The sequence below is a fragment of the Micromys minutus genome (genome assembly GCF_963924665.1).
Source record: "Micromys minutus genome assembly, chromosome: 6".
NCBI lineage: Eukaryota > Metazoa > Chordata > Mammalia > Rodentia > Muridae > Micromys > Micromys minutus.
In genome coordinates this window covers 4,508,409-4,521,086 of record NC_137975.1, presented here as the reverse complement: position 1 = coordinate 4,521,086, position 12,678 = coordinate 4,508,409, and the positions used below count along the sequence as shown (strand labels likewise).

At 45.0% G+C, this 12,678-nt stretch overlaps 1 protein-coding gene across 1 annotated transcript in view; it reads right to left on the bottom strand.

Annotated features, from left to right (window-relative positions):
- The window catches only part of SHCBP1L (SHC binding and spindle associated 1 like), a gene marked incomplete at its 5' end in the record, with an annotated part of 38,703 nt that extends 27,100 nt beyond the window's left edge, over window positions 1-11,603 (bottom strand). Inside the window, 3 exons of the mRNA XM_080918128.1 lie at window positions 7,963-8,196; window positions 8,331-8,440; window positions 11,549-11,603. Of these exons, the coding sequence (XP_080774254.1) occupies window positions 7,963-8,196; window positions 8,331-8,440; window positions 11,549-11,603 (399 nt within the window). The remainder of the gene's footprint in view (window positions 1-7,962; window positions 8,197-8,330; window positions 8,441-11,548) is intronic.
- Between the last annotated feature and the right edge of the window lie 1,075 nt (window positions 11,604-12,678).

The window sequence follows — 12,678 nt, the reverse complement described above, 5'->3', positions numbered from 1 at the left end:
TTGGCAAGATGTGGTTACGCCAATGGCACAAATTCTGAGCAGTCTGTGGAGCTGCTCAGAATTCTCCCTGATGGGTGTTTAACAGTAATGCAACCCTTAACAACACGGATTTCAGCGGCGGCAACGTGAGCAAGCTGCGTTTTCCTAAAGGCTGCTTAAGACCTTTGAAAATCATCAGGACTCCAGTTTCTGGTATCTGAGGCTGAATGTGCATTGAGCCAGTTGGAATATCGTCTGTTTATTTTAGCTGAACTCTGTGCTGGGGTCCATAGCTCCTGGGCTGAGGTGCCTTGGGAAAACACCTGCCTTCCTTCTCATTCACTTGGACGAACACCGCGTTAAAGTATGAGTTTATTTTGAAGAAAACATTCCCGTTCCTATCGTGTTACTGTGGTGCAGAGAATAATTATGACTTCAATTATTCTGTATTCACACTTCATTTCACTGTATTTGTCCGGGGTCTGTGACCTTCTTGAAAGTGATGCCATTATAACTTCCCAAGTCCACCCACCCAAGGAAAATCTATTACTGGGCTGTTTTTTCTCCTCTTTTAATTCATTAGTGTGTGTGTGTGTGTGTGTGTGTGTGTGTGTGTGTGTACATGCGCCCCAGCTCTTGCCTAGTGTGTTGTGTAGACTGGGCCTCAAGCTTGCTGGGCCCTCCGTCTGCCTCCGAGGCACTAAGATTATAGGCACCCACTGCCACTCCCGCTCATTCTTCCGTTTTTGTTTTGTTTTAAATACGTTGTTCCTTCTTTCTTTAAAAATAATCATTTTATCATTATTATTTTAGCCCTTAAGTTCTAGAGTAATGAGCATCACATGAGCTAGTTCAAAGTACTTAAAATGAAAACACAGCACCAGTCTTTGTTTCAAACAGATGTTTCGTAGAAACTCCTAAGAGCCAGGCAGGCAGTGTGTAGCTGCCAAAGGCATACAGAGATAAAAGACAGAAGGCCTCCTAAGCCTGGCAAGGTGTACGGATGGGCCAGTAAACAACACCATGTGTGAGGACTACGATTATTACACACTTATTTTAAAAACCATACAATGTTGGAACTGGAGAGATGGCTCTTGCAGAGGTCCAGGGTTTGATACCCAGGACTCATGTGGTGGCTCCTGCTTCAGAGAATTTAATGCTTTTCTGCCCTCTGTGGGTACTGCACACATATGCTACATATATGTACTTGTGTGCAGACAGAACACTCACGTCCATAAAGAAAAATAAGTAAATATATAAACGAAAGTTTAAAGTAGAAGAAAATAATCTTCTTCTTTCCAGAATAATCAATATTTAACCAGAGTCTTTTAAAAACAACATTTAGAGCCAGGGTGGAATAATCCTAGCTCTTGAGAGGCAGATGCAGGAGAATCCCTGACTTCAGTCATGGCCACAAACTAGGACCCTATCTAAAATTGTTTATTTTTTAAATTTAATTTACATAAAAGATTATGTTGGCAACTTCAAACTGCCAGATTACTTATTTCCCCAGAAGTACTAATTTATATTCCCATTACCAGATTAAAATGCCCAGTGGAGCTGAGTTTTGAAAGAGGAGTAAGTTATAGGCAACTAAGGCGGGGGTGAGATAGGGGAGAGAACAGAGAGACACTGAGAGGCAGAGGCAGGCAGATCTGTGTGAGTTCCAGGACAACCGGAACTACAAAATGAAACCCCGAGTCATTAGATGCTCTTACAAAGGATTAAAAACAGTCTTGGGTTATAAAGGAACATTGTGGAAGAGGGATGGAAAGGATGTAAGAGCTGGAGGATAGGGAGGCGAGCTATGAAATCTGTCTTTAGGACGTCACATGGTACCAGCTATGTGTCCCCTCCTGTGTTAATTAACATAACATTAAATATAACGGAAAAGCAGTTGGTTGCACCCAAAATAGTTGTGACACTATTACACCTATGGGAACTTCTGTGATACTGTGGCATGCAGGGTTAATAGCCAAGCAAAATTGTTGGTGACAATTCTCCACCATCTGGCATTAGGGAAGGAGCTAGGAGGGAGGAAGAGTCTAGCTTGATTTCTTCACATTCTTCAGATAAAACATCTGGTGTCTTCAGTCCCAGGGACTTAATCTACTTGTGGCATAACTGCCAGAGAAGCAATAACCTTTATGGTCCATGATGCTTCCGGGAACCGTTGGCGGTCTTGACAGGATGAAGCACATAACCAAAAGCAGCTTGGGTTTATTTGGCCTATACGTCCTGAATCATAGTCCATTGAAGAACGTCAAAGCCAGAGCTCAAACCAGGCAGGACCCTAGCTAGAGACAGAAACTAATATGGAGGTCACAGAGGAGTGCTGCTTGCTGGCTTGCTCTTGCTGCTCTTGCTCAACCTGCTTTCTTTCAGAACCCAAGACCATCAGCCCAGGTGTGGCGCCACACCCAATGGCCTGAGTCCTCTCCTGTCCATTACTAATTATGAAAATGCCCTTTGGGCTTGCCTACAGCTGGATCTTATGGAGACATTTTCTTAACTGAGATTTCCTCCTCTCAGATGACATTAACTTGTTTTAAGTTAACATAAACACTAGCCAGGACACTGGCCCACAGATGAAAGGGCAGCAACCTACCCCATGGCTCTGAAATTTTTGTTTAACAGCCTTATAACATTTGGGAATGCCCCTTTCTACCCACACATTTTATAACTTCAATTTTTTCAAACCTTATTGTAATGATGGCTCTTAAATACTTTAACCTCTCTTGTAGCCCACAACCCACCACAGGTACTAGAAAAGAAAGGACACAGGGGACATAGAACTGCTTAGAAAGGTTCTTTGGAGCAATTTCAGTCTGTGTTGTCTGGAAATCTGCAGTTCACAGGTTAGCAGCAGAAGCTCCGTGTACTCACAAACACTTCACAGATACACTAGCAGTCCAATTCAGCAGAGTCTGGTTGGCAACAGTAGTGTTGTGACCTAGTAGAGACAGCCAGGCCTCAACCTCTCTGCTTGAGTCAGCAGGAGGGACCAACAGGAACACCAGGAGAAGTTCTTAGCCGTTCCTCCCTCAGGGAAAGGAAGATCAGCGAAGACTCGAGACACACAAGCGTTGCACAGCTAAGCTGTACCAGCACGCCAAGTTCTGTCTTCATCACACTGTTAAGTCCTCTCCAGACCCTGCAAACATCATGTGTCCTCCACGTGCCTTGCCTCAGAACGTGCATCTACTCAGCCTAAGTCCAAGGAGGTGGCAAGAAACTGCAGCACAACCACCAAAAGTTTTTTGGTGCATGTCTCTCGGCTAAACTGTGCAGTGTAAGGCGGACCAATATATGTGTGTTGTTAGCGAAGAATCCTTCACCACGTGTTTCTTCATGTGCCTGTTTTAGCAGAACATCCTCTCTCTGTGTCTACTTCAATGGAACGTTCCTTCCCATGAGTGCCCCAGCCAAACACCACCCAACTGACTTTCCAAAGAACCCTTAGGTTTCCACTTCAGCAGTGTCCCATTTTAAAACTCCTTTGCCACTCTTTGTACTATCCTCTGGGTGTTCTTATAGACTGTGCCACACTCTGGGTCAACACTGTAGAAATAAACATTATTCAAGAGGATGGACAGAATCTCTGAAGGCTTACCAGCATGGGTTTCAAGTAAGTGCCATTTGATACAGAAAAGAACCACTAGCAAAGTCCAATATACTAAGAAAAGATCCAATCACTTCTATCAGAAATATGAGGTTATTGGTGTATGGGAGACACTGTTTCATCCCTCCATATCTTACATCTGCTATGAAACGTTCAGCCTCCACATCCTGGGATGTCACTGCTTCCTAGAGCCACTGGGATCCCTCCACCCCTAATGGGCTTGTTCTGTTAGTTAGGGTCAAACCTAAATCCAAGCACCATGCTCTAGCCTACCACACCAGCTTCTAAGGCCAGAGCTCTAGTTCTCACAGGCTTCTGGTGAGCACTATGGGCCTTGACTTCTCATTGGCCACATTCAGCTGAAGGGCTGGGTCAATAATTTCTACCCTTAATATACCCCCAGCCCTCAAGGAAGAAGCGTATGCTGAATACTCTGGGGATAGTAACTGCTCCACTACTAAGTCAAGTTTAATCTTTTATCTTTTAACCTGTATAAGACTTTATTATTCAAGTCTTCTAGGGCTGGCATAACCCAGTCCATCAAGGACCAATTTCCCTATATCCCCAGTTTATGTGCCTTTGTCTTAAAGAGGGATAGGTAATTATATTATTTAGTTTCTCTGCTTCCACGGCCCTTAGACCGACCCTATCCACTCCCATGTTCTTCCTCTGTTTGTTCAAAAGTGAATTCAAGAGTTCAGGTCCTGATTATTCCTGACTGTTACAGTTTTCTGTACTACATCACTGTCAAGTCCCAATCTAACGCTTCATCGTGGGTTTTCCTTCTGTCAGTTGAAGGTTGAGCTTCAGGACCATAGTTCATCACTTCTCCCTGGCTTTCCTCATCCTCACTATCCAGGTGCTTTCTGTGATACTTAGTGTCTAACTAGTGAGAGTTACTAAATTCTGTAGCTCAGTGAGTCTATTTGATGCTATTGTGGTTTGGGGGTTGTTTTAGTAAGGGTTTTACTGCTGTGAACAAACACCATGACCAAGGCAACTCTTATAGGACATTTCATTGGGGCTAGCCTACAGGTTCAGAGGTTCAGTTCACTATCATCAAGGCAGGAACATGGAAGCATCCAGACAGGCATGGCGCAGGAGGAGCTGAGAGTTCTACATCGTCATCTGAAGGCTGCTAGTGCAAGACTGGATTCCAGGAAGCTAGGGTGTGGGTCTTAAGGCCACGCCCACAGTGACACACCTGCTCCAATAAGGCCACACCTCCCAACAGTACTACTCCCTGGGACAGGCATACACAAACCATCCCAGGGGTGTTAAAGCATCTGCAGGGAGGGAGCTTCTGTGTTAAATCTACAGGTTGTCTCACGATGAACACGTTTCTAAGATTTTATGTAACAATCACACTCCATCTTCTATCAGAAAAAGACATCTGGTTGAAACTTCTTTCTGGCTCACTGCAAAGCCAAACCTATGCTTGTAATCTTTTAAACCTGAGATCACTGAGCGTACAGCTCTTCTGGATCTTTTAAACCTGAGATCACTGAGCGTACAGCTCTTCTGGATCTTTTAAACCTGAGATCACTGAGCGTACAGCTCTTCTGGATCTTTTAAACCTGAGATCACTGAGTGTGAGATCACTGAGCGTACAGCTCCTCTGGATCTTTTAAACCTGAGATCACTGAGCGTACAGCTCTTCTGGATCTTTTAAACCTGAGATCACTGAGCGTACAGCTCTTCTGGATCTTTTAAACCTGAGATCACTGAGCGTACAGCTCTTCTGGATCTTTTTCTCCTTTAAAAGGAAAACAGAGCGCTGACACTGAGCGACAGCTAGCTCAGGGCAAAATAAAAAATAGGAAAGCGTTTCAGAGGTCAGAGAGCCACTCAGAATGAGTTTTCTCAACACTTCCTTTTTATCTGAGGAGGAACTAGGGTTCAGGAACGAAGCAGAGCCACTTGGCGCACACACAGAGGCACAGAAGTGCTCCAGGCCACCAAAGCCAGGTCTGGAACTGGGAAAAGGCACCTTTGAGAAAGCAAAGACCTGGAAGATTTGCTGTCCTGTTATCCTAGTGATGACTCCTGGGCTCCCAGACAGTCTCTCCCTATGTAATGCAGCTGGCCTGGAACATGTGCTGTGTACCCACCTCTTGTCTCCTAAGTGCTGGGATCAAAGGTGAGCACTACCATGCCTGGCCCCTGTTGTGACTTTTAGCATGGCTTTAGGTGAGATGGTCGGCCCAGAATGCATAAGAACTGAAAGATCCCAGCCCAAGCAGGGTTGCTCCACGGAGAAGGGAGGCAGTTAGGGTGCTTTACAGACAATGCTTAGGTACCTGCTCCGTGGGCAAGCCACTGATGGTGAGCTATCGGGGCACACAATAGTCTCTGAGCTGAGTTCTTGTTGACGAGAGAGACACCAAACATATTATTTAAAAGAAGAGTTATCAAGCAAATGGGAGTATATATCACCCGTAAGCGTATACACGACAGCTTGAGCCTTGGTTCACTGGGTAAAGGTGCTTGTTAAGCAAATCTGAAAATCTGACTTCAATCCCTGAATTCCACATAAAAGGAACTGTATCGTATGCATACTACACACACACACACACACACACCAATAATAATTAATATAAAGAAAAAATATAAATATATTATGACAACAGTGTTAGTATCTTGGGATTTATATTGCTATGATAACATACCATGGCCAAGAGCAACTATGGAGGAAAGGGTTTATTGAATTCCGCTCACAGCTCTCAGGTTGCTGAGTGAAATCAGAGCAGGATCTCAAGTCGGGAACCTGGCGGTGAGAACTGAGGCAGAGGCGGTGAGAACTGTTTGACCAGAGGGGCTTACAGGAGCAAGCTGCAAGTTTATTGTCAGTGTCTACACCACCGGACAAACATCTCTCCCTCTCCCACCAAACATTAAACGCTTATGGAGAGCTGTGTGCGCATGAGCCCCTCCTACTTCTTGACCGGGTGAGGGTGGTCTTGACCCTGTGCAGGTCTGTACTTTGCATTGAAGATTGCAGCAGCCTTGTCAGGCAGGGAAGCCACTCCCGGCTTTCCCTGGCTCTCACGCTCATCCTTCCCTCCTTTCGTGATGTTTCCTGCATTGGGAAGGTGATATGCATGTCTCACCTATGACTGGACCTTTAATGGTTGTTTATTCTTACCCCCTCCCTAAACAATGTTTTCCCATGTAGCCCTCACAGTCCTGGAACTTGCTCTGTAAACCAGACTGGCCTGGAATTCTCCCGAGTACTTAGGATTAAAGATATGCATGTGCCACTACCCCTGGGCCAGACATTTATTCTATACATTTATTCTTACGTGCTTTGCAGTTATCCCAGACTGACCCCAGTGCTAGTCCATGAGAAGTAACTTGTCAGGGTTTCTCTGTGTAACAGGAGCCCTGGTTGCCCTGGACTCGATTTGCAGATCAGATTAGCCTCAAACTCACAGAGATCTGCCTTCCTCTACTTCCTGCGTGCCGGGACTCAAGGGGTGCACCACCACACCCAGCTGCTTAGTGGTTTTGGCGGTAAAATGCACAATGGGAAGTACGGTGAGTACTGTGTGTGGAGAACGGCGGACCCTGGGGGTATCGGGGAAAGCCAGACAGCAGATATTTGGGGGGAAGAAGACGTTTGCATGAAGATCTGGAGAATGACAACAGGAAAATTTTGGTTACTGCAAATATGAGGATTATTTTCCCGTCAGCTTTTCTATCAGCAGGTCATCTATAGGTACAGGAAACCATAAGAACATAAGGAACAACTTCAGTTTAGGGAATTTAACATTGATAGATTATTTTAAATCTCCACTATATGATACCTTTTTTTTTTTTTTTTGCAACAGGATCTCATGTAGCCCAAGCTAACCCCAACTCACTGTGTACCTGAGAATGACTTTGCATCTCTGGACCTCCACCTCCAGAGAGCTGAGATTATAGGTCGCCTTATTTGGTACGGGACATGGAACCCAGGGCTTCCTAAATGCAAGACAAGCCTCCACCAACTGAGCTACACCCCAAGCCCATGGTAAAGTTGCACAAGGCTTATATTTTCCAGAAGGCATTACAAGTGCATCTGGACAGTTAGGTGTTTTGAAGGGCTTTTTTTTTTTTTTTTTTTTGGTGAAAACTTGCTTTTTATTGTTTTGGAGATGTACACCAGAGAATGTTGGGAAACGTGACTGGGTTTATTTTTTGGTTTTCTCAAATGAACAGATAAAAAAAAGTTCAAAAACATTTCCAATTAGCAACGGATTCCTAAATAGTCTCTTTTTCTCCATATCGGCCCATCAGCTTCTTTCTTGCCCTTAACTCGGCCTACCCCTATAAACAAATATTCCTGGAAGGCGGGATGCTTTAGAACGGCTCTCCGGTACGTGTAGCTCCTTCGTGTGACCACAGAGGGGCACTGGAGAGCTTCGGGAGCTGGTGCAAGCCCCGATCCCAAAGGGCTGGGCGCAGCTCAAGCATTCCTGCTCCTGCTCTGACTCACTGTGCAAGCTCAGACTTCTAACCCGCAGCCAGGACTTCTTTACTCCTCCGCTGCTGAGGCTTCGGCCTTTGACGGCACGTGCTGACCCTCCGAACTTGTTTAGCTTCCTCTTTCCGTTCTTTCCGAGACAAATACAGGTTTTAAATCTCATTCTATATGAACTACATAAAGGGCTCTCCGTACTGTTTTAAGGGCACATGGTACCAGAGAGAGACAAGAAAGTACACAATCTAAACATATGACTAAAGCTACCCCGGCGGAAAGCTTGCAGCCCACGTGGGTCTTCAGTGTCGGCAGGGTGCTCGCATTTCTGTCTTGATTTCTGTAATTAGCTTCGCACGAAAAAGAGCAGAAATTCCCAACTTCAGGAAAAACGTTCAGATAAAGTGGAGAAGCTATTGACATCAACAGACACAGGCATTCACACATACACACACTCACGCATGCACACACGCGCGCAGGCATGCACGCATGCAGTCAGACACTCGCACACGCGCGCTAAGCATTCGAACACATAGACAAACATAAGAAAAGGGTAGGAAAACGTAAGACGTTATTCAGCTGTAGCCTTTGCAGAGGAGCGGTTGTATCATAGAGAACATGGTTGTGAAAACGAACTCTATATTTCACCATACATAGTTCTGTTTTGCAGAAGTGCTCTAGAGTAAGACTTTTGTCCAGCTTGTTCTTGTTCTGTTATACATTTTGAAACAAAGTCTTCCTAGATTATTCGGTTTTTCCTCAGAGCCAAAATCCTTCTGCCTCGGTCCTCCAAGGGCTGGGCTCTGGGGTGTATGCCACCATGCCAGTCCTCCCGGGATTGTTCTCTTGTTTCATTTTCTTCTTAGCCTGGTAAAAAATATCAGGAAGTGAGTATTCATTCCTCTGTGGTGTGTATTTATGATATTTAAAGATGTTTTGGACCTGCTGGAGACAGGCTTTGTGACTAAGAGCATCTTCTGATCAGAGGATCCCAGTTCAACACCCAGCCCCTACGTGAGGCAGTGTCTGTGACCCCAGACCCAGAGGATCTGCCCTCTTCCAGTCTCTCGGTCTGCATTAATATGGACGTTACTACACTCAGACACACAAACAGACATAAATTTATTTTTTTAATCTTTTGAAAAAGCATTGGCAGGCAGAATGCTGTGTACATAATAAATAAATACTTAAAAAATTAAAGAAGCAAAAGGAGCCGGTTTATAAATCAGGTTACAGAACCTGCCTTCCTAGTTGAAAGCCTCAGGTCCCCTCCCACACACAGGGGAGGGAGTATCAAATTGTAGCTCTTTGTCGGGGTTTTGAAACCTATTGAATTGTATGGAAAGGGTAAGAGGGTCATTGCACTGGAGGAAGTGAAGTGTTTCCTGGAGGGAAAGGCTTAGGGACATCTGCTCTGTTCCTGATGCAGAACCCTAAGCCTGGAATTCCCAGGGAAGTGGCTACCCAGAGGACGTGATGGAGACAGATGCCCTTTGACACAGAACCAGAGAACACCAGGGAACGCCAGGATGCTTGTCACTACAGACTCAAGGCTGGCTGTGTGAACACAGCTGTTAGCTATGGAAACCTTGAGAAATGTATCTGTCTTTCTGAAACTCAGTTGCTCCATCTGTCATGGGGTGTAATGGTAGAACCCACCTCATTGGCTGGTCGTGATAATTAAGTGACATAAAATGTTCAAAGACCTTAAAACTGTGATTGGTCCATAGCTGTGTTCAGACGATGCAGCCTGATCCCTAGATCAGCAGCAAAATGGAATCCTTAACTTTCTTACCCTCAGTTACATACATGGGCTCACCAAAGACTCGGGTTGTGCCACACTGAGAATGCTTCCATGCCATTTCAGGCAGCAATGCAAGTCAATTTATTGGATTTAAATATAAGAATTTGAAAATGATACATTAGAAATACCCCTTTCCCCTTTTTCCTTTTGCTGTGATAAAACACCATGACCAAGACACCTTAAGGAAGAAAGCGTGTGTTTGGCTTGTGAGTCCAGAGGGATGAGTTCATGAGAGCAGAGCGGAGGCATGGTGGCTGAGAGCTTACATCTTCCAACGGGGAAACGGGGGAGAGACAGAGAAACACTCATTCACATGTGTCTTGTATTCTGTCCACACCCAAATGATAACAATGTCCTCCTCCCCATTCCTGCTCAGCCTGTGCCTTCTCCTAATAGTCTGTCTTCTACTAAAACCTACATATGAGAGAAAATGGGATCTTTGTCTTTTTGAATCTGGCTTCTTTCACTTTCCACTTTGGGTTTATTCCCAGGAATGGTATGGCAGGATCACGTAATAATTCTATTTTTAGTTTTCTGAGGAATCTCCATATTCACTAGAGGGTAGTTGCTCATTTTCTCACCATCAGTGTCTAGGGATCCCTTTTCTCTGCATCCTCTCCAGTATTTGTTATGAGGGTACTTTTTTTTTTTTGCATGTGTGTAGCGTGTGTTAGTGTTCATGTGTGTGCATACATGCATGTGTGCTGCATGTGCACATGAGTGAGCCTGTATGTGGAGCCAGAGTCCGAGATCAGATGTTTTTCTCTGCCTTGCTCCACCTTATCTTTCAAGTCTCTGCTCACTAAGCCTAGAGCTTGCCAGCTTGCTAGATTAGTTACACAGTGCCCTCTAGGGATCTGCTGTGAGAGTGTGAATTTGATGGGCACACACTGGGAGAAAAGAGAAGAACAGCATCTTCTGAGCAGGTGTGGGGCAGCTTGAGGTCAGAAAGGGTGTGAGGCAAGCACGGGTCCATGCACGGGAGAAAGTTCATCAGGAGCAACCGTGTCAAGCTTTAAATGCTGGTCTGGGAAGATGCAGCTGATGCTGAAAGCAGTGAAGGCTTCAGCTTTTGGTGCCAGGGAAGGTCAGGCACCATCCCAAATTGGTCTACTCCAACCCGCTTCAGGTTTTCCAGCCAACGGTTAGACAATGCTCAGATTTTAAGCTTCTTTCAAGACATTAACTTTTCAAGGATTCGAGACAAAATGAAGGACATTTATAAGATAAATTGAAACCTGCCTTGAACTGGCTTTGATTGGAGTTTTCTAGTTCCCAATGGCTGCTTTCTTGCCTGAATTAACTAAAGGTGGCTGGCATGCTCTGCAGGCAAAAGCCCAGTCAAACTATCCAGAGGCAAGTTTTTTCAGCATAGCACTCACAAGGTGAAGACATGACCGTTCTTCCTGTTTTCCTCTCTACTTAGAATGTTCCTTTCCACTTACCCTCTGAGATCAAAGAGACAGTGAGGAGAGATTATATTTATATCAGACAGCTTCATATCTAAAATGTAACTCTTTCCTCACTGTTAGGTATGTTCCCTCCAGCAGCAAGGCCCCAGGAGAAAAAGATGACTCCCCCCTGGAACAGCACTTGCTCAACAAAACCCCTTTGGACCTTTAGTCGTTTGGCCTGCCCAGATATGTTGAGAGTCCCAGGCAGGCCTGGGCTACCAGCCTCTTACCTGGCAATAATTCCTTCTCTGGGTAAGCCTTCCACATCTGCAGCAGGTGGCCCATGTCTGTCATCCCAGCACGGGGAAAGCAGAGGCCAAAAGACCACAAGTCGGAGGCTGACTGTGGCTACCCAGTGAGACAGCCTCAAATAAAGCAGAAGAGAACCAAATAGATGATATGCATTCTGAGGAAGACAGAATTTCAAAGGAGACGAATTGTACATAATAATAGCGAAATCTTGGCGTGCCTCTAAATACTTCTCCTGTCACGAAGTTGGTCCTATGACCCAAAGTCAAAGCATTAACTTCATTCATTTACCAGATACCCAGCTGCCTTACAGTATACATGATAGGAGTTGTGTGTGTGTGTGTGTGTGTGTGTGTGTGTGTGTGTGTGTGTGTGAATGTTTATGTACATGTGTTTGAACCTTTGTGAGTACATATGTGCATGCACAGGTGTGCTCACGCACACAGCAGCTAGGACTTACGTCTGGGTGTCTCTCTAGATCACTCTCCACCTTATATGGTAAGATAGAATCTCTCACTTGAACCCAGTCTAGCCAGCCAGCCTGCTCCAGGAGCTCTGCCCCTGTTTCTGGAGTACCAGGGTTACAGATGGCTGCCACACCCACCTGGAATTTACATAATGCTGGGGACCCAAAGACTGGCGCTTACCTTTGTGTGGTGACGCTTATACTCTATAAACGCTCTCTTTATCTCATGTCTTTAAAAAGATTTATTTGTGTATGTGAGTACACTGTCACCGTCTTCAGACACACCAGAAGAGGGCATCAGATCCCATTACAGATGGTTGTGAGTTGTTCAATTTCCCATGTGGTTGCTGGGAAATTGAACTCAGAAACTTGGGAAGAACAGTCTGTGTTCTTAACCACTCAAGCCCTCATGCCACATTTTTTTAAATTATAGAAACTCACCAGCCTATAAGCCTTTGGGAGTTGTGAAGTTTAAGGCACATCTAGATATGGGTCCTGGCTTCTTTTCCTTGTACTTTTAGTCATGGTGGTTTTGTGCCCAAGCTGCCTTCCCTATAGATTATCAGACAATGTCCAACAGTAGGGGTTTTATTGAAAAATCAGTTTTCTAATTCCACTGTAGATTTAGTGGGTTGTTTCACTTTC